General features: G+C 41.7%; 1 protein-coding gene across 4 annotated transcripts in view; it reads right to left on the reverse strand.

Annotated features, from left to right (window-relative positions):
* Positions 1–988: 988 nt before the first annotated feature.
* SLC7A3 (solute carrier family 7 member 3) overlaps positions 989–21962 on the reverse strand; it is a 126913-nt gene continuing 105939 nt past the window's right edge. For 2 of the 4 annotated variants that reach the window (XM_037821399.1, XM_037821397.1), the window contains 12 exons: positions 6021–6165; positions 4628–5027; positions 4138–4296; positions 3788–3965; positions 3506–3618; positions 3158–3380; positions 2846–2985; positions 2640–2742; positions 2226–2392; positions 1876–2042; positions 1441–1549; positions 989–1304 (listed from right to left, as the gene is read on the reverse strand). In XM_037821399.1, the coding sequence (XP_037677327.1) occupies positions 1174–1304; positions 1441–1549; positions 1876–2042; positions 2226–2392; positions 2640–2742; positions 2846–2985; positions 3158–3380; positions 3506–3618; positions 3788–3965; positions 4138–4296; positions 4628–4997 (1860 nt within the window). In that variant the 5' untranslated portion in view covers positions 4998–5027; positions 6021–6165 and the 3' untranslated portion in view covers positions 989–1173. Of the gene's footprint in view, positions 1305–1440; positions 1550–1875; positions 2043–2225; positions 2393–2639; positions 2743–2845; positions 2986–3157; positions 3381–3505; positions 3619–3787; positions 3966–4137; positions 4297–4627; positions 5028–6020; positions 6166–13797; positions 13844–21962 lie in introns of those variants that run through there. The other 2 variants (XM_037821400.1, XM_037821401.1) reach the window with 2 other exon arrangements.

Below are 21962 nucleotides of genomic sequence, written 5' to 3' on the forward strand. Positions count from 1 at the left end.
ACCCCATTTGTACGATGACATCTGAATTCCTTAGTAGTGCATAGAAGGCCATCCAAATTGTCTCTGTTATCTTTCACCACATTCAACCAGATACCATACCCCAAATACAATTTGCTTTTTGACACTTCCATGATTTTGTCCACTGTTTACTGATAGACACGCCCTCCCCTCAGTCCACCTCAGAAACTCCTACTCAAGACTCAAGTCAATCATGTCCTTCCTTGTGCTTCCACATAACTCAGCACTTACTCCTGCCCTGGTATAGTCACTTTGTTTTGTAGTCATCTGTTAACCTGCTTGTCTCCCCGACTAGATTGTGAAATCCTTGAAGGCAGGGATAATGTTGTATTCATGCTTGTATCCCCAGCACCCAGACAGGGTCTGGCATTTTATAGAAGCTCCATATAAATTTTTTGACTCAATGGATGAATGAATAGTTCTTGGGTCAACTACTTCTACAGCAATCAGTATCCATGAACATATGCAGCCCTTTACCAAATCCCCCCTACTCCCCACTCATCCTCCCAGCAGTGCCAAACACCTCAGCCAAAATTTCTATTGCCTAGGCAGTCACAGAAGTCTGGAACTGGTCCAACTAGAAGGGGTGGTACAGGAGACAATGGTCTCAGTGTAGGCCCAGACCAATGCCAGTGTTGAGATCAGAGTCCACCCCCAAACCCCAAATACAAGTATTGCTTCCTGCTTATTCAGAACCTAACCATTAGTGTAGCAATGGGAAAACATATCTCAAGATCATTGTTTTAAGCATGCCTAGACTTGCTGGCTGTTTATACCACCCTCCTCAAACCCTGAGCCAACAAGAAGCACATGCAGGCACCACAGAGACTTTTGTGATGACTGGGGCAAACAAAGGACATTTCTCTGAAGTTCTCCACCCTTAAAGTCAGGTTCTACATCTCTAGCAAGCAGAGGACAGGACACAGTTTCTTTTTTTACTTTCTTTTAATGATAATTTTTAAAAAGCCAGTAAGCAATTACAGATACAATTAAAAAGTAGACAAGCAAACAAAAGTAGACAAGAAACAGCAAAGAACACATCCTTCACACCACAATAAATACAGAGCTCTGTTAGTATCCCCCACCTCTCCCAGAGGTCAGGAGCCATCTCTATTATTGTGCAGGGGAACTAGACAGCACCTAGGTGTGATGATGTCAAATCGAGTGGGCGCAGGGACTGCTGAGATCAAGGTCTAGAGTTTTGGCCCTAGGCTTGGATGGGAGTTCGTCACTCTTAACCTCTTCCAGGCTGTGCCGTATCCCATAGCTGAAGTAGATAGCAAACCCTAGTGGGGAAAGGAAGCTGTGAGCAGGGAAAGCAGTGACCTATTAAGATCTAATAGGTCTCCTACTTGAGACCAAGAGGTAAAAGAGTTGGAATAGGACACCCAAGAGGCCTTCTCTCCCCAAAAGGATACTTACCAATCAGCATCCAGACCCCAAATCGGGCCCAGGTGCCAACTGTCATCTGCATCATAAGGTAAATGTTCACAAAGATGCTCAGTAGTGGGAGGAGAGGCAAAGCAGGCACCTGGGAACAGAGTAAAATCTTTTACATACCAGAGAGTAATGTGAAAAGAGACGCCTATCATACCCAGACTACGGAAGGAAGAATCCAACCCCTACCATGTTGTGCCCACTCATTTAGTATACCTCATATGGGACTCAAAGAATAGGCAGAATGTGGAGAAGTAGAACTGAAAAGGAACTGACGAGGATCAGAGAAGAAGTCTTTGGCCTCCTATATGTTCCATTTCATGTCCAATTAAAGGTCTCTATGAACCTGATTAAGCCTCAAGGTATCTGGCACCTATTCTCCAACATGGATTGTTAGGAGAAAAGAAAAAGGTCATGTACCTTGAAGTGAAGGGAAGTGGAGCTCTGTGGCTGTCTCCAAATGACCCCAGTGATCCCAGTAATAAGCATCAGAAGTAGCACAACCACTGCAATCCATACTGGGTCTCCAGAAAGCAGTGGAATTGGCCACTGAGTCAGCACCAGGCACAGGACAGTCATCAGTAGAGCTACCAGGGTCAAGTTGAGAGACATCAAAACCAACTCTTGAGACCAAGATGTTAAGACATTAGGCACCACATTCCAAAAAGAGTCACCCTCTCTCTAGTTCTTCCTCAGCCACCAAATGCCACACACTCTCACCCCATCATGCTGACCTCATAGCCACCCCAGAGAAAAATCTCACTGCTCACCAAGCAGTGAGGAACAAACATAGACAACTTGGCCAGAGAGTGGTGTAGGGATAGCGTTGAATGGGCAAAAGAGTCCCTGTAGGGTCAGCTTCTCTGCTTCAGGTATCTTCTCCTCCTGCAACTCCATTTCATCTTCCCCGTTCTTCATCTCCTGGTCAGGCTGATACCTGAAGCAAAAGCAGGAAGGCAGTATTAAGACCAACCCCTAATCGCTAACCACCTCCTCCCACTCAGCTTAAGCTTCCTCTTCACCACTTAAGGGTAGAGAAGCTCTTTTTAGTTAGGGAAAGATACCCAGATTCCTCAAGGAGAGCCAGGATGATGACGGCAGAGGAGGAAAGAGGACAGATCCCCATCATTCCTCATCCAAGAATAAAAATCCAAATCATGGGACACGGAAGAAGGGAGTCTCACCTGAGGATGAGAACGCAAATAGCCACCAGGGAGTAAGCAAGCAGGGTCCCAATAGACATGAGGTCCACAAGATCAGTGAGTTCAAAGAGAGATGCCATGAATGCTAAAATAAAAGAGGCAGAAAACAAGAAATGAGAGACCAAAGGCAATAGCGAAGTTAAGGCAGTTGGTGAAACAACTAAGCAAAGGGAAAAGGGAATTTTTACCTGCAATAACACCAGAGACCACAGTGGCCACTATGGGTGTGCGCGTGCGGGCATGGATCCGGGCAAGGACACGGAACAGAAGGCCATCCTCCGCCATTGCATAGATCACCCGAGGCATGGGGAACATAGAGCCCAAGAGACTGGAGAGAATGCCCAGAAGCAGCATGAGTTGGCTGGGATCTCTTTTCCCAAACATATGTGGGTAAAGGGGTTCCATTTCTCCCTTGCAGCCCTTGGAAGGGGTATTCTCTGGTACCGAATGCTATAACCTGAGACTCTGACAGCAGAGGAGAATAAACATTTGACACTGACCTGGTAGAAAGAGCACAGAGTGAGCCAACAGCCACGGCATAGCGGGCTGGGGCCCAACCAATATAGCGAAATGCCTCAGGCAAGGGGCTGTCTGGTTGAAGCTGGTAGTAAGGCATCATGAGCGTGAGTGCAGAAGAGACACCAAAATATGCCAAGAAGCAGATGAACAGTGAAATCACAATGCCCATCGGGATGGACCGCTGGGGATTCTGGGCCTCTTCCCCTGCAGGAAGGGGCACAAGGTTCCGAATCAGGAAAACAGGCTCACTACCCTACCTCCCCTAATCTGCGTGCAGCCTGAGCACACACTGGGCCCAAGCCCCCAACGGAATGGAATGACTGTGTTACCAGTGGTAGCAATACAGTCGAAACCAACAAACGCATAGAAACAGGTAGCTGCTCCACGGAGAATCCCCTCGAAGCCGAAAGGCACAAATCCTCCAGAGCCCAGAGGGCCCAAGCTAGAGTAGAAAAAGGGATGGAAAAGGTAAAGGTGTGTTCAGCCAACTCTGTACCTTTTCTGTAACGCCAAACTACTTAGCTCTCATTCCTCCTTGGCCCCAATCCAGAATCCCCCCGATCCTTCCCCATGTTCCCAGCTCTACATCTTCTAAGAGTGAATCTCCTAACCTGTAGGTGTCATTGGGTCCAGGCATGGCCAATTCATAGTCCTCTGCTGTGAGCTTCCAGTTGTGCAGGTCCCCCTTAATGAAGCCGGAGATGACAACAAAGCCAAGAACTAAAAGGTTCACCCCTGTGAACACTTTGGTAACCAGAGCTGACTCACTAGCTCCCAGAGCCAGCAATCCTGTGGGAGAAATACCTTCAGGACTCAAGCCACATTTTGTTTCCCTGTCTCTATGTGGCAGACCTTTCCTTCTCACCTCCTCTTCTCCCCCACCATTATCACCTCCACCAAGCCCTTACCAGGTCTGCTTCTAGCCTTCCTCCCCCATCATTATCCCTTTCCCTTGCCTCACCCGTGAGCAGCAGCACAAGGCCCATAGCAAAAAAGTCTGGATATTCTGCAAGGACTTGGGGTACATGCAGTGAAATGTTCCCCTGCAGGGCCTGGGAGATTTGGTTCCCAATCAGGTTGTCAAAAGCAGAGCTCCAGGCCCGTGCCACACTGGCTGTACCTGGTGAAGTAGAGGGAGAAACACGGAGTCAAATTCCCTCCCCACTTTTCTCCCTTTCCCACATCAGTCTCACATGAATCCTGACATTTTCATCTATTCTTACTTATTTAAAACCAAAACCAGTCAATTGAGGAAATGACAGAGAGGAGTAGAATGAAGAATTCTTCCACCTCTTCATCCCTCCCAGCCCCCCAAAAAACATACACCCCTAATGGGGTGTTGAGGTCCTGTGAATCATGCAGAATACTTTAGCTTCACCATTCCACCCGCAACTCCTGACCTAAAGCCCTTTTGGTGGCCGTGCAGTTCCCTCCCTGTCCCACCATCTCACCGATGACATAGGAGAGGATGAGGTTCCAGCCAGTGGTGAAGGCCCAAAGTTCACCCACAGTGACATAGCTGTAGAGATATGCAGAACCAGAACCGGGAACCCGGGCCCCAAACTCCGCATAGCACAACCCAGCCAACACAGAAGACAGGGCAGCCACCAAAAAGCAGATCACAATGGATGGCCCCGCTTTATCTTTGGCCACCTCGCCAGCCAGGACATACACACCAGCACCCAATGTGCTACCCACACCCAGAGCCACTAAATCCAGTGTGCTCAGGCATCTGGCAAGGCGAGTCTCAGCCGTGCCTGGCTCCAGTGTACGTCTGCGTACCAGCTTTTGACCAAATCTGCAAAGTGCCTGCCACAGCATTCTAGCTGGAACTGAAGAGGATGATAGGATCTGGTGAAACACAAGAGAAAAGCGCTTCAACAGGACTCATTCTCCCTAAACTCTAAGAATGAATCATAAGACCCACTCTGCCAAGCAAAAGGGATGGAGGTGGGGGGCGGCATTGAAGAGACAAAGCCAAGTCACTTTACCTCTAACCTCATTTTCTTCATATATAAGTAGGAATTAATACTTCACAAGGTTTTTAGAAGTATTAATTTCAGAGAAAGCATGTGAAAGCTCCCTATAGTACAGTGTCTAGCACCTAGTAGTTGCTCAGTCAATATTAGTTCTTTCTGCTCTGGCTGGGAAACTATAGGGTTTATCCTAGACCCCAGCCCAGGGACCCTGGAACTCAGTGTCTGTTTTCCTGGCCTGTGGCTCCTTGGGAATTAAACAGAACTCAAACCAGGAGGGGCCAGCGACTCTGGGGAGAGTCCCCTTCTCACACCCGATAGCCTCATTCCTTTTCATTTCTCGCCCTGGAAATCGGCCCCCAGGCCGCCCGGAAGGAGGGGGGACCCTCCGAGGCTACAGATCAAAAAGTAAGCACCGACTGGATTCCATCCCTCCTCACCAAGCCCACACCGCAAAACTGGCGCTGCCGTCTCCAGGGGAGTAAGTAAATGTCCCCCCACTTCCTCTCGCCCCGCTAGGCTAGTCCAGCAAGCATCAACTGTGAGGCGGGGCTTCAGCATCTAAAGAGAGGGGCCCGGGAACAGACCGAGACTGCTCACACCCTCTTCTCCACAGAGAGGGGGGGATTCCGCCCGATGCCACCCCCACCCCCACCCCCGCCTCAGCTCCCAGATTCTTACGCCCTAATCTGGAAACGGTCTGGGGCTGAGGTGGAGATGGGAGCCCTGGCTCCCGGGGCCGGGGTCTTGCCAGCAACAGGTCACGGCCCGGTTGATGCAACTGCATGCTGTGGTTGCCAGAGACTCGTAGATATTCCCAGACCCTCGCCGCCCCCCTTCAACACACGTGTCGGCCCCTAAGGCTTACCGGTGAGCTGCTGCAAGCCCAGGAAGCTGAGAGTCCCTGATCAGGTTCGGTGGGGCTGAGTTAAGCCGAGTTGGGTTGGAGCTACCGAGTTCGGTTCCTCAGGCTTCAAAGCTCCTGTTTGGGGTCGTTGCGCGCCAAGCGCCCCCTATATACACCGGGAGGCGGAGCCGGTAACGTCACGGGATCCCACGCCCCCACCCTGCACCCTCCTTCCTATACACACACACACACACACACACACACACGCATACACACACGCACGCCAACACACATACATACATACGTAAACACACCACATCACACCCGCCGCGGCTTTGCAACAGGGACTGCGTGGGGCCTGAGACTGCTTCTGACCCGCGACCTCAAGCCCCGTGTGGCGGGAAGGGTGAAAAGGGGGAGCGCAGCCTTTCCCCGGTTTCCTCACTGGTCTTCAGAGCAGGACAATAAAAGCCTTCCCGGCCAGAATCAGGCGGGGGAAGAGGGTGGGGGTGGAGGGGAGAACAGCACGAGGAGAATCCACCTCACTCTCCCTCAGCCTTCCTTAGCTTTCTTGTCTACATGAGGTACCAGACTAGAGACAGCCCTCTAGCCCCAACCTCTCACCCTCAACTGTGGGCATTTCTAGATGCAATCTTTAAGATTGAGAAAATGGAAGATGGTTTCAGATACCACCTGTACATAGATAATTAATCCCATCTAGATTTCTAGGCCCCAATCTCTCCACAGTTTATCTCCAGCTGCCTATAAATATTAAATTACAAAATACCAAATTCTGACAATACTGGAATATTGGGGGTGGGGGTGGGGTAGGTTATTTAATTCCATTACACCGATGAGAAAGCTGAGGCTTAGAGGCATGACTTGCCTGAAGCCACACCATAATTATTTGTTGACCACCTTATTGATAAAGCCTAGCCTGTTGGACTACAATACCTGCCTCCTATAGACACTGTATCTCATTCAAACGCACTAGAAGAGGAGGTGTGATAGCAAACAAAACCAAACAAGGAGAGGGGCCAGTAGCTAGGCAGACCCTTTTAGGATAGGAGTTTCTAGAAACAGAAGAGGAGCCTAAGAATCCAAGAATGATCACATTGGGTCAGATCCATAGCTCATCCAGTCTAATCAATGTTCTTACTCATAAGGAAGAAACAAGGGTTGTGAAGGCATGGCTCTCATCCACCATGACATCTCTGGGGTTAAGGATGGACTTAAATATCTTTGTTTCCTTTAATAATCCATTATGGTATGACACCTACCAATCTAAAGGCTAAATCCTTTTTGAAATAATTGATATTTTCAGAGAGCTTCAGCTCTATTTAGGTATTTGTCAGGTATTTATTAAACCCTATATGTATAGAAGCTAGAATAGCACTGAAGAGACAACAAGAGAAACATAAAATACAATTCTTGCCCTCCTAGTCTTAGCAATCTAGTTGGAGAAAGAAAAAACACACAATTGAAAAACTATTGCATAGTGGTTAGGAGTCGATTTGTAAGTGGTTGGGGGAGATTGACAGGGACTTGAACTGAGCACTGTAGGATAAAGGTGTGGATGAGCTCTGGATTTACAGAAAGGCAGGAAGTAAAGTCAGGGGCCATGTGGAGACCTGCCTAATAAGTACAGTGTTTGCTGGGATACAGTGGAAGATAAGGTTGGGTAAATGGAAGCCTCCCTCTTGGAGCAATGGGAGCCATAAAATTTATTACCCATTATGTAAAGCAGTAATTTTTATCATTGATCATAAACTCACACAAGTTAATTCTAACAGTGGGCTTAAGAGGTGCTCAATTATTTAACAAAAACTTGATCAATTAATTAGAAGGTTCAAAGGGTACCCTCCAATTCTAGCATTCCAAGATTTGGTGAACAACTGTCCTCATTCACCTTCTTCATCCCTTCCATGAATTTGGAGACTTCAACTATATTCCCTTTCTCATTTTTTTTTCTTTCAGAAATCCCATGGTCTCCTCAATCATTTTGGAATTTCTCCAACCTCAATGGTATAATGGTACAATGACCAGGTGCAAAACATTGAGTTTTGTTTGCTTGATTTTATTATAAAAACAGTTTAATACTGATGAAAACTGAAAAAAAAAATCCATAATTCCTAACAAACCAACTATGTATTTGCATGCTCCGTTACACACCCATACATACACACATATGATTTTGCATTCTGCTTTTTTCATTACCAAATATTTTGTCAAATAACTACTATCCTTCAGAATTATCATTGTTCGTGGTTGCATAATATTCCATGGCATTGATGTACCATTATCTAACATGAACATTTATTAAGGTTTTCTCCAGTTTTCTTCTATTCTAGGAAACACTGCAATGAACATCTGCATTAATACAGCTTTCCTATTTAGTTGAATTTCTTTCTTTGGCTAGATTCCCAGGAGTGGGATTACTGAGTCAAAGATTATGAATATATTTATAGAATTTGATATTTGTTTTCATAGTACTTGCACAAAGGATTTTTATTAATATACAGTGCTATCAGCCATGTTAGAGTAAATCAGTTTTACCACAGTCTCAACAGCATAGCTGTCATCATTTAAACAAGTATTTTGCCAACAAAATAAAAGTCAAAATTATTTCATTGTGTGTACAATTTATATTGTTTTGCAAATTGTCTATTCATATCTTTTCTTCATCCAACTTAGTAATTTAGGTCTTGATGCTTTCCTTATAAATTGGAATGAATTTTTTATAAAGTATAGCTATTAACCCTTTGTAATATTTAATTCAAATATTTTCCAGTATTTATTTCTTTTATTTTCAAAGTTTAAAATATTGAAGTATGACATACATAAACATGCAAACATGTATCATAAGTGTACAGCTTAGTGAATTTTCACAAAATGAACACACCCATGTAGCAGCACCTAGTTCAAGAAACAAGACAATACCAGTATCCCAGAATTCCCCATCATGTCAGTTGCTACTCTCACCTCTACAACCTCTGTCCTGACTTCTAGCAGTATAGATTATTTTGCCTATTTTTTGTACTTTATATAAATGGAATCATACTTTTTCTCTTAATTGAGATATAAGTCACAAACCATAAAATTAACCCTTGCAAAGTATACAATTCACTAGTTTTTCAATATATTTAGAGTTGTGCAACCATTATCACAATCAATTTTAGATTATGTTCATCATCTTATAAAGAAATCATGTACCCATCCCCAGTCACTCCTCATTTCTTCCCAAATCACATCCGCAGCCCTAGGCAACCACTAATCTACTTTCTCTTTCTATAAATTTGCATATTCTGGAAATGTCACATAAATGGAATCATACAATATGTGGTATTTTGTGACTGCCTTATTTTGCTTACTATAGTATTTTGAGGGTTCATCCATGTTGCATGTATCAGTACTTCATTCCTTCCTATTGTCAAATAACATTCCATTGTATGCTGTATGCAATGTGTCTATCCATTCATCAATTGGATATCCAAATTGTGTCTTTCCATTCATCAGTTGAAGGAAATGTTTTTCTCCATTTTTCAACCATTATAAATAATGCTATGAACATTCATGTACAGATTTTTGTGGACATAGATTTTCATTTCTCTTGGGCATATACCTAAGAGTGGATTTGCTGTGTCACCATGAGGGGAACCGCCAAATGGTTTTTCAAAGAGGCTGCACCATTGTACATTCCCCCCAGTGGTATATGAGTGTTCAAATTTTTCTGCATCCCTGTCAACACTTGTTATTATCTGTCCCTTTTGATTATGGCCAGCCTAGTGGGTATTAAATGGTTTCTCATTGTGGCTTTGATTTGCATTTCCCTGATGGCTAATAATGTTGAACATCTTTTCATGTGCTTATTGACCATTTGTGTACCTTCATTGGAGAAAAGTCTATTCAAGTCCTTTGCCCACTTTTTATTTGGGTTATTTGTCTTTTTATTTTTGAGTTGTAAGAGTTCTTTATATATTCTGGATACTAGACTTTTATCAGATATAGGATTTGTAAATATATTCTCCTATCCTTTGGGCTGTCTTTTCACTTTCTTTATAGTGTCTTTTGATACATGAAAGTTTTTAAGTTTGGTGAAGTCCAATAATCTATTTTTATTTTATCATTTGGCTTTTGGTGTCATATCTAAGAAACTACTGCCTAATCCAAGGTCACAAAGATTTACACCTATGTTTTCTTCTAACATATTTTTAGCCCTTACATTTAGGTGTTTGGGTTAATTTTTGTATATGGTATGAGGTAGGAGTCCAACTTCATTCTTTTGTATGTAGATATCCTGTTGTCCCAGCACCATTTGTTGAAAAGACTGTTCTTTCCTATTGAATTGTCTTGGCACCCTTGTAAAAAATCAATTGACAGAAAATGTGCAGGTTCATTTCTGGACTCTAATTCTATTCCATTGATCTCTGAGCCCATTCTTATGCCAACACCACATGCCCAGTAGCTTTTTAGTAAGTTTTGAAACTAGGAACTGTGAGTCCTCCAACTTTGTTCTTGTTTTTCAAATTCTATTCAAATTCTATTCTGAGTCCCTTGAGTTTCCATACAAATTTTAGGATCAGCTTATCAATTTGTGCAAAGAAGACAGCTGGAATTTTGATGCATATTGCATTAAATCTGTAGATTAATTTGAGGTGTATTGTCATCTTAGCAAAATTAAGTCTTACCATCCATGAATATGGAACATCTTTCCATTTATTTAGGTCTTCTTTAATTTTTTTCAACAATGTTCGGCAGTTTTTAGAATATAAATTTTGCATTTTGATAAATTTATTCCTAAGTATATTATACTTTTTGATGCTATTGTAAATGGAATCATTTTCTAAATTGCATATGCACATTACTCATTGCAAGTGAAAAATACAATTGATTTTTGTATAATCATCTCATATCCTGCAACGTTGTTGAACTTGTTTAATATTTTAATAATTTTAGTGGATCTCTTATGATTATTTACATACATGATGATGTCTTCTGCAAATAGAGATTGTTTTACTTCATCCTTGCTAATCTGGGTGTCTTTTATCTCATTTTCTTTCCTAATTGCTTTGGCTAGAACCTCCAGTACAATGCTGAGTAGAAGTGATGAGAGAGGATATCCTTGTCTGTCCCTGCTCTTAAGAGAAAAGTATTCAGTCTTTTACCCTTAAGTATGATGTTACCTGTGGGTTTTTACAGAAGCCCTTTATCAGGTGAGAAAATTAATGCAACATTAACTTTTTGAAATTCATCCATATTGTTGTATGTAGTTGTAGAGCATTCAGTCTCAGCTGTATAGTATCTCTTTGTTTGAATATATCACAATTTATTCCCTCTACTGTTGATTGACTTTGGGGTAGTTTCCAGTTTTTAGCTATTACAAATAATACTGCTACGAATATCCTAGTTCATATGATCTGCTGAATATATGTGCACATTTTTGTTGGGTATAAATCTAGATGTAGAATTCATAGAGTATGAATAGGTTCAGTTTTTTAAAATTTATGTTCAAAATTGTCAATATTAATTTCAAAAGAATATTGATAGTAACAGATAAAACATTAATTTTTAAAGAATCTGTAAGTCCATAGTGATACTTTAAAAAGGGTAGGTGAGAAGCTCTTCTCTACAGAAGAATGCTAGCTAATAAATGTACAAGGAATGCTAGAATTAGAATGTCACCATTTTGCATTGATCAAAGTTATAACTGATTCAGGAAAGGACAATCAATAGATGATCCTTGGGCGAAATGTTGGGAAATGGGATATTTACATGATCTCAAGGTACCACCCCAAGATTACATATTAATTAAAAAGGGAAAGGTACCTGTGTTAGTTTTCAATTGCTCCTGTAACAAATTACCACAAACTTAGCAGCTTAAAACAATACGAGCTTATCGTCTCACAGTTCATGTAGGGCAGGAGTCTGGATGGAGTGTTTGGATGGAATCTCTGATCAGGGTCTCACTGGGCTAAAATCAAGATATCAGCAAGTCTCTGTTCCTTTCTAGATGCTCTGGGGAAGAATCCACTTCCAAGCTCATCCTAGTTGTTGTTGGCAGAATTCAGTTCCATGTGGCTGTAGGACTGAGGACCCCATTTCCATAATATGTGGCCCCCTCCATCTTCAAGCCATCAACAGGTCACCAGATTCTCCTGCTTTGAATCTCTCTGACTTCTGCTTCTTCTGCATCTCTGACTTCCTCTTTTGGCATCATCTTCTACTTTTAAGGGGTCATGAGATTACTCTGGGTCCACCTGGATAATCCAAGACAATCTCCCTATCTTAAAGCCCACTGATTAGTAACCTTAATTACATGTGGAAAGTCCCTTTTCCAAGTAATATAACATAGTCATGGGTGTAACGCCAGGGAGAGGGGATCATGGGGGCCAAAATCCTGCCTACAACAGTATCTTTACAATGGAGAGGTCTATTGGACACCACTTTAACCCAGTGATAAAACTTAGCACTATGAATAAAGGTACAAACTGAATTATTGTCCTCTAGATGTGATGCAATGAGAAGTAAATAACATGAGCTATGTTGTATTTTTGCCAAAAATGTTTAACCTGAATCTAATCACGAGGAAATAATCAGATAAAGGCAGATTGTGAGGCATTATCCAAAACAAATGACAACTGGCCAGAACTTTGCAAATGTCTTGAAAGACAAATAAATAAACAATTTTTAAAAGGTAGGGGGGAGGCGGGGCAAGATGGCAGACTGGTGAGCTGTAAGTTTTAGTTACTCCTCCAGGAAAGTAGGTAAAAAGCCAGGAACTGCGTGGACTGGACACCACAGAGCAATCTGTCTTTGGGCATACTTCATACAACACTCATGAAAACGTGGAACTGCTGAGATCAGCGAAATCTGTAAGTTTTTGCGGCCAGGGGACCCGCGCCCCTCCCTGCCAGGCTCAGTCCCGGGGGAGGAGGGGCTGTCAGCTCCGGGAAGGAGAAGGGAGAACTGCAGTGGCTGCTCTTATCGAAAACTCATTCTACTGATTCAAACTCCAACCATAGATAGACTGAGACCAGACACCAGAGACTCTGAGAGCAGCCAGCCCAGCAGAGAGGAGACAGGCATAGAAAAAAAACAACACGAAAAACTCCAAAATAAAAGCAGAGGATTTTTGGAGTTCTGGTGAACACAGAAAGGGGAAGGGCGGAGCTCAGGCCTTGAGGCGCATATGCAAATCCCGAAGAAAAGCTGATCTCTCTGCCCTGTGGACCTTTCCTTAATGGCCCTGGTTGCTTTGTCTATTAGCATTTCAATAATCCATTAGATCTCTGAGGAGGGCCGTTTTTTTTTTTTTTTTTTTTAAATCCTTTTTGCTTTTTCTAAAACAATTACTCTAAGAAGCTCAATACAGAAAGCTTCAAAGAATTGCAATTTGGGCACGTCAAGTCAAGAGCAGAACTAAGAGAGCTCTGAGACAAAAGGCAATAATCCAGTGGCTGAGAAAATTCACTAAACAACACAACTTCCCAAGAAAAGGGGGGTGTCCGCTCACAGCCACCATCCTGGTGGACAGGAAACACTCCTGCCCATCGCCAGCCCCATAGCCCAGAGCTGTCCCAGACAACCCAGTGTGACGGAAGTGCTTCAAATAACAGGCACACACCACAAAACTGGGCGTGGACATTAGCCTTCCCTGCAACCTCAGCTGAATGTCCCAGAGCTGGGAAGGTGGAGCAGTGTGAATTAACAAAGCTCCATTCAGCCATCATTTGAGCAGACTGGGAGCCTCCCTACACAGCCCAGCAGCCCAGAACTGCCCTGGGGGGACGGCACTCACCTGTGACATAGCACAGTCATCCCTCAACAGAGGACCCGGGGTGCACGGCCTGGAAGAGGGGCCCACTTGCAAGTCTCAGGAGCCATACGCCAATACCAAGGACTTGTGAGTCAGTGGCAGAGACAAACTGTGGCAGGACTGAACTGAAGGATTAGACTATTGCAGCAGCTTTAAAACTCTAGGATCATCAGGGAGATTTGATTGTTAGGGCCACCCCCCCTCCCCGACTGCCCAGAAACACGCCCCACATACAGGGCAGGCAACACCAACTACACACGCAAGCTTGGTACACCAATTGGGCCCCACAAGACTCACTCCCCCACTCACCAAAAAGGCTAAGCAGGGGAGAACTGGCTTGTGGAGGACAGGTGGCTCGTGGACGCCACCAGCTGGTTAGTTAGAGAAAGTGTACTCCACGAAGCTGTAGATCTGATAAATTAGAGATAAGGACTTCAATAGGTCTACAAACCCTAAAAGAACCCTATCAAGTTCAGCAAATGCCACGAGGCCAAAAACAACAGAAAATTATAAAGCATATGAAAAAACCAGACGATATGGATAACCCAAGCCCAAGCACCCAAATCAAAAGACCAGAAGAGACACAGCACCTAGAGCAGCTACTCAAAGAACTAAAGATGAACAATGAGACCATAGTACGGGATATGAAGGAAATCAAGAAGACCCTAGAAGAGCATAAAGAAGACATTGCAAGACTAAATAAAAAAATGGATGATCTTATGGAAATTAAAGAAACTGTTGACCAAATTAAAAAGATTCTGGACACTCATAGTACAAGACTAGAGGAAGTTGAACAACGAATCAGTGACCTGGAAGATGACAGAATGGAAAATGAAAGCATAAAAGAAAGAATGGGGAAAAAAATTGAAAAACTCGAAATGGACCTCAGGGATATGATAGATAATATGAAACGTCCGAATATAAGACTCATTGGTGTCCCAGAAGGGGAAGAAAAGGGTAAAGGTCTAGGAAGAGTATTCAAAGAAATTGTTGGGGAAAACTTCCCAAATCTTCTAAACAACATAAATACACAAATCATAAATGCTCAGCGAACTCCAAATAGAATAAATCCAAAAAAAACCCACTCCGAGACATATACTGATCACACTGTCAAACACAGAAGAGAAGGAGCAAGTTCTGAAAGCAGCAAGAGAAAAGCAATTCACCACATACAAAGGAAACAGCATAAGACTAAGTAGTGACTACTCAGCAGCCACCATGGAGGCAAGAAGGCAGTGGCACGATATATTTAAAATTCTGAGTGAGAGGAATTTCCAGCCAAGAATACTTTATCCAGCAAAGCTCTCCTTCAAATTTGAGGGAGAGCTTAAATTTTTCACAGACAAACAAATGCTGAGAGAATTTGCTAACAAGAGACCTGCCCTACTGGAGATACTAAAGGGAGCCCTACAGACAGAGAAACAAAGACAGGACAGAGAGACTTGGAGAAAGGTTCAGTACTAAAGAGATTCGGTATGGGTACAATAAAGGATATTAATAGAGAGAGGGAAAAATATGGCAAACATAATCCAAGGGATAAGATGGCCGATTCAAGAAATGCCTTCACGGTTTTAACGTTGAATGTAAATGGATTAAACTCCCCAATTAAAAGATATAGATTCGCAGAATGGATCAAAAAAAATGAACCATCAATATGTTGCATACAAGAGACTCATCTTAGACACAGGGACACAAAGAAACTGAAAGTGAAAGGATGGGAAAAAATATTTCATGCAAGCTACAGCCAAAAGAAAGCAGGTGTAGCAATATTAATCTCAGATAAAATAGACTTCAAATGCAGGGATGTTTTGAGAGACAAAGAAGGCCACTACATACTAATAAAAGGGGCAATTCAGCAAGAAGAAATAACAATCGTAAATGTCTATGCACCCAATCAAGGTGCCACAAAATACATGAGAGAAACACTGGCAAAACTAAAGAAAGCAACTGATGTTTCCACAATAATTGTGGGAGACTTCAACACATCACTCTCTCCTATAGCTAGATCAACCAGACAGAAGACCAATAAGGAAATTGAAAACCTAAACAATCTGATAAATGAATTAGATTTAACAGACATATACAGGACATTACATCCCAAATCAACAGGATACACATATTTTCTAGTGCTCACAGAACTTTCTCCAGAATAGATCATATGCTGGGACATAAAACAAGCCTCAATAAATTTAAAAAGATTGAAATTATTCAAAGCACATTCTCTGACCACAATGGAATACAATTAGAAGTCAATAACCATCAGAGACTTAGAAAATTCACAAATACCTGGAGGTTAAACAACACACTCCTAAACAATCAGTGGGTTAAAGAAGAAATAGCAAGAGAAATTGCTAAATATATAGAGACGAAGGAAAATGAGAACACAACATACCAAAACCTATGGGATGCAGCAAAAGCAGTGCTAAGGGGGAAATTTATAGCACTAAATGCATATATTAAAAAGGAAGAAAGAGCCAAAATCAAAGAACTAATGGATCAACTGAAGAAGCTAGAAAATGAACAGCAAACCAATCCTAAACCAAGTACAAGAAAAGAAATAACAAGGATTAAAGCAGAAATAAATGACATAGAGAACAAAAAAACAATAGAGAAGATAAATATCACCAAAGTTGGTTCTTTGAGAAGATCAACAAGATCGACAAGCCCCTAGCTAGACTGACAAAATCAAAAAGAGAGAAGACCCATATAAACAAAATAATGAATGAAAAAGGTGACATAACTGCAGATCCTGAAGAAATTAAAAAAATTATAAGAGGATATTATGAACAACTGTATGGCAACAAACTGGATAATGTAGAAGAAATGGACAATTTCCTGGAAACATATGAACAACCTAGACTGACCAGAGAAGAAATAGAAGACCTCAACCAACCCATCACAAGCAAAGAGATCCAATCAGTCATCAAAAATCTTCCCACAAATAAATGCCCAGGGCCAGATGGCTTCACAGGGGAATTCTACCAAACTTTCCAGAAAGAACTGACACCAATCTTACTCAAACTCTTTCAAAACATTGAAAAAAATGGAACACTACCTAACTCATTTTATGAAGCTAACATCAATCTAATACCAAAACCAGGCAAAGATGCTACAAAAAAGGAAAACTACCGGCCAATCTCCCTAATGAATATAGATGCAAAAATCCTCAACAAAATACTTGCAAATCGAATCCAAAGACACATTAAAAAAATCATACACCATGACCAAGTGCGGTTCATTCCAGGCATGCAAGGATGGTTCAACATAAGAAAAACAATCAATGTATTACAACACATTAAAAACTCGAAAGGGAAAAATCAATTGATCATCTCAATAGATGCTGAAAAAGCATTTGACAAAATCCAACATCCCTTTTTGATAAAAACACTTCAAAAGGTAGGAATTGAAGGAAACTTCCTCAACATGATAAAGAGCATATATGAAAAACCCACAGCCAGCATAGTACTCAATGGTGAGAGACTGAAAGCCTTCCCTCTAAGATCAGGAACAAGACAAGGATGCCCGCTGTCACCACTGTTATTCAACATTGTGCTGGAAGTGCTAGCCAGGGTAATCCGGCAAGACAGAGAAATAAAAGGCATCCAAATTGGAAAAGAAGAAGTAAAACTGTCATTGTCTGCAGATGATATGATCTTATATCTAGAAAACCCTGAGAAATCAACAATACACCTACTAGAGCTAATAAACAAATTTAGCAAAGTAGCGGGATACAAGATTAATGCACATAAGTCAGTAATGTTTCCATATGCTAGAAATGAACAAACTGAAGAGACACTCAAGAAAAAGATACCATTTTCAATAGCAACTAAAAAAATCAAGTACCTAGGAATAAACTTAACCAAAGATGTAAAAGACCTATACAAAGAAAACTACATAACTCTACTAAAAGAAATAGAAGGGGACCTTAAAAGATGGAAAAATATTCCATGTTCATGGATAGGAAGGCTAAATGTCATTAAGATGTCAATTCTACCCAAACTCATCTACAGATTCAATGCAATCCCAATCAAAATTCCAACAACCTACTTTGCAGACTTGGAAAAGCTAGTTATCAAATTTATTTGGAAGGGGAAGATGCCTCGAATTGCTAAAGACACTCTAAAAAAGAAAAACGAAGTGGGAGGACTTACACTCCCTGACTTTGAAGCTTATTATAAAGCCACAGTTGCCAAAACAGCATGGTACTGGCACAAAGATAGACATATAGATCAATGGAATCGAATTGAGAATTCAGAGATAGACCCTCAGATCTATGGCCGACTGATCTTTGATAAGGCCCCCAAAGTCACCAAACTGAGCCATAATGGTCTTTTCATCAAATGGGGCTGGGAGAGTTGGATATCCATATCCAAAAGAATGAAAGAGGACCCCTACCTCACCCCCTATACAAAAATTAACTCAAAATGGACCAAAGATCTCAATATAAAAGAAAGTACCATTAAACTCCTAGAAGATAATGTAGGAAAACATCTTCAAGACCTTGTATTAGGAGGCCACTTCCTAGACTTTACACCCAAAGCACAAGCAACAAAAGAGAAAATAGATAAATGGGAACTCCTCAAGCTTAGAAGTTTCTGCACCTCAAAGGAATTTCTCAAAAGGTAAAGAGGCAGCCAGCTCAATGGGAAAAAATTTTTGGAAACCATGTATCTGACAAAAGACTGATATCTTGCATATACAAAGAAATCCTACAACTCAATGACAATAGTACAGACAGCCCAATTATAAAATGGGCAAAAGATCTCAATATAAAAGAAAGTACCATTAAACTCCTAGAAGATAATGTAGGAAAACATCTTCAAGACCTTGTATTAGGAGGCCACTTCCTAGACTTTACACCCAAAGCACAAGCAACAAAAGAGAAAATAGATAAATGGGAACTCCTCAAGCTTAGAAGTTTCTGCACCTCAAAGGAATTTCTCAAAAAGGTAAAGAGGCAGCCAGCTCAATGGGAAAAAATTTTTGGAAACCATGTATCTGACAAAAGACTGATATCTTGCATATACAAAGAAATCCTACAACTCAATGACAATAGTACAGACAGCCCAATTATAAAATGGGCAAAAGATATGAAAGACAGTTCTCTGAAGAGGAAATACAAATGGCCAAGAAACACATGAAAAAATGTTCAGCTTCACTAGCTATTAGAGAGATGCAAATTAAGACCACAATGAGATACCATCTAACACCGGTTAGAATGGCTGCCATTAAACAAACAGGAAACTACAAATGCTGGAGGGGATGTGGAGAAATTGGAACTCTTATTCATTGTTGGTGGGACTGTATAATGGTTCAGCCACTCTGGAAGTCAGTCTGGCAGTTCCTTAGAAAACTAGATATAGAGCTACCATTCGATCCAGCGATTGCACTTCTCGGTATATACCCGGAAGATCGGAAAGCAGTGACACGAACAGATATCTGCACGCCAATGTTCATAGCAGCATTATTCACAATTGCCAAGAGATGGAAACAACCCAAATGTCCTTCAACAGATGAGTGGATAAATAAAATGTGGTATATACACACGATGGAATACTACGTGGCAGTAAGAAGGAACGATCTGGTGAAACATATGACAACATGGATGAACCTTGAAGACATAATGCTAAGCGAAATAAGCCAGGCACAAAAAGAGAAATATTATATGCTACCACTAATGTGAACTTTGAAAAATGTAAAACAAATGGTTTATAATGTAGAATGTAGGGGAACTAGCAGTAGAGAGCAATTAAGGAAGGGGGAACAATAATCCAAGAAGAACAGATAAGCTATTTAACGTTCTGGGGATGCCCAGAAATGACTATGGTCTGTTAATTTCTGATGGATGTAGTAGGAACAAGTTCACTGAAATGTTGCTATAGTATGTAACTTTCTTGGGGTAAAGTAGGAACATGTTGGAAGTTAAGCAGTTATCTTAGGTTAGTTGTCTTTTTCTTACTCCCTTGCTATGGTCTCTTTGAAATGTTCTTTTATTGTATGTTTGTTTTCTTTTTAACTTTTTTTTCATACAGTTGATTTGAAAAAAGAAGGGAAAGTTAAAAAAAAAAAAAAAGAAAAGAAAAAAGACAAACAAGGAAAAAAAAAAAAAACAAAAAAAAAAACGATGTAGTGCCCCCTTGAGGAGCCTGTGGAGAATGCAGGGGTATTCGCCTACCCCACCTCCATGGTTGCTAACATGACCACAGACATAGGGGACTGGTGGTTTGATGGGTTGAGCCCTCTACCATAAGTTTTACCCTTGGGAAGACGGTTGCTGCAAAGGAGAGGCTAGGCCTCCCTGTATTTGTGCCTAAGAGTCTCCTCCTGAATGCCTCTTTGTTGCTCAGATGTGGCCCTCTCTCTCTGGCTAAGCCAACTTGAAAGGTGAAATCACTGCCCTCCCCCCTACGTGGGATCAGACACCCAGGGAATTGAATCTCCCTGGCAACGTGGAATATGACTCCCGGGGAGGAATGTAGACCCGGCATCGTGGGATGGAGAACATCTTCTTGACCAAAAGGGGGATGTGAAAGGAAATGAAATAAGCTTCAGTGGCAGAGAGATTCCAAAACGAGCCGAGAGATCACTCTGGTGGGCACTCTTACGCACACTTTAGACAACCTTTTTTAGGTTCTAAAGAATTGGGGTAGCTGGTGGTGGATACCTCAAACTATTAAACTACAACCCAGAACCCATGAATCTCGAAGACAGTTGTATAAAAATGTAGCTTATGAGGGGTGACAGTGGGATTGGGAATGCCATAAGGACCAAACTCCACTTTGTCTAGTTTATGGATCGATGTGTAGAAAAGTAGGGGAAGCAAACAAACAGACAAAGGTACCTAGTGTTCTTTTTTACTTCAATTGCTCTTTTTCACTCTAATTATTATTCTTGTTATTTTTGTGTGTGTGCTAATGAAGGTGTCAGGGATTGATTTAGGTGATGAATGTACAACTATGTAATGGTACTGTAAACAATCGAAAGTACAATTTGTTTTGTATGACTGCGTGGTATGTGAATATATCTCAATAAAATGATGATTAAAAAAAAATAAAATAAAATAAAAAAAAAATAAAAAAGAAGGGAAAGTTAAAAAAAAAAAAAGAAAGAAAAAAGACAAACAAGGAAAAAAAAAAGAAAAAGATGTAGTGCCCCCTTGAGGAGCCTGTGGAGAATGCAGGGGTATTCGCCTACCCCACCTCCATGGTTGCTAACATGACCACAGACATAGGGGACTGGTGGTTTGATGGGTTGAGCCGTCTACCATAAGTTTTACCCTTGGGAAGACGGTTGCTGCAAAGGAGAGGCTAGGCCTCCCTGTATTTGTGCCTAAGAGTCTCCTCCTGAATGCCTCTTTGTTGCTCAGATGTGGCCCTCTCTCTCTGGCTAAGCCAACTTGAAAGGTGAAATCACTGCCCTCCCCCCTACGTGGGATCAGACACCCAGGGAAGTGAATCTCCCTGGCAACGTGGAATATGACTCCCGGGGAGGAATGTAGACCCGGCATCGTGGGATGGAGAACATCTTCTTGACCAAAAGGGGGATGTGAAAGGAAATGAAATAAGCTTCAGTGGCAGAGAGATTCCAAAACGAGCCGAGAGGTCACTCTGGTGGGCACTCTTACGCACACTTTAGACAACCTTTTTTAGGTTCTAAAGAATTGGGGTAGCTGGTGGTGGATACCTGAAACTATTAAACTACAACCCAGAACCCATGAATCTCGAAGACAGTTGTATAAAAATGTAGTTTATGAGGGGTGACAGTGGGATTGGGAATGCCATAAGGACCAAACTCCACTTTGTCTAGTTTATGGATGGATGTGTAGAAAAGTAGGGGAAGGAAACAAACAGACAAAGGTACCCAGTGTTCTTTTTTACTTCAATTGCTCTTTTTCACTCTAATTATTATTCTTGTTATTTTTGTGTGTGTGCTAATGAAGGTGTCAGGGATTGATTTAGGTGATGAATGTACAACTATGTAATGGTACTGTAAACAATCGAAAGTACAATTTGTTTTCTATGACTGCGTGGTATGTGAATATATCTCAATAAAATGATGATTAAAAAAAAAAAAAAAAAAAAAGGTAGGGGAGATGTCCCTGACTACCTCTTTGTTGCTCAGATGTGGCGCTCTCTCTAGCTCACCCA

Source organism: Choloepus didactylus, chromosome X, assembly GCF_015220235.1.
Source record: "Choloepus didactylus isolate mChoDid1 chromosome X, mChoDid1.pri, whole genome shotgun sequence".
Lineage (NCBI taxonomy): Eukaryota > Metazoa > Chordata > Mammalia > Pilosa > Megalonychidae > Choloepus > Choloepus didactylus.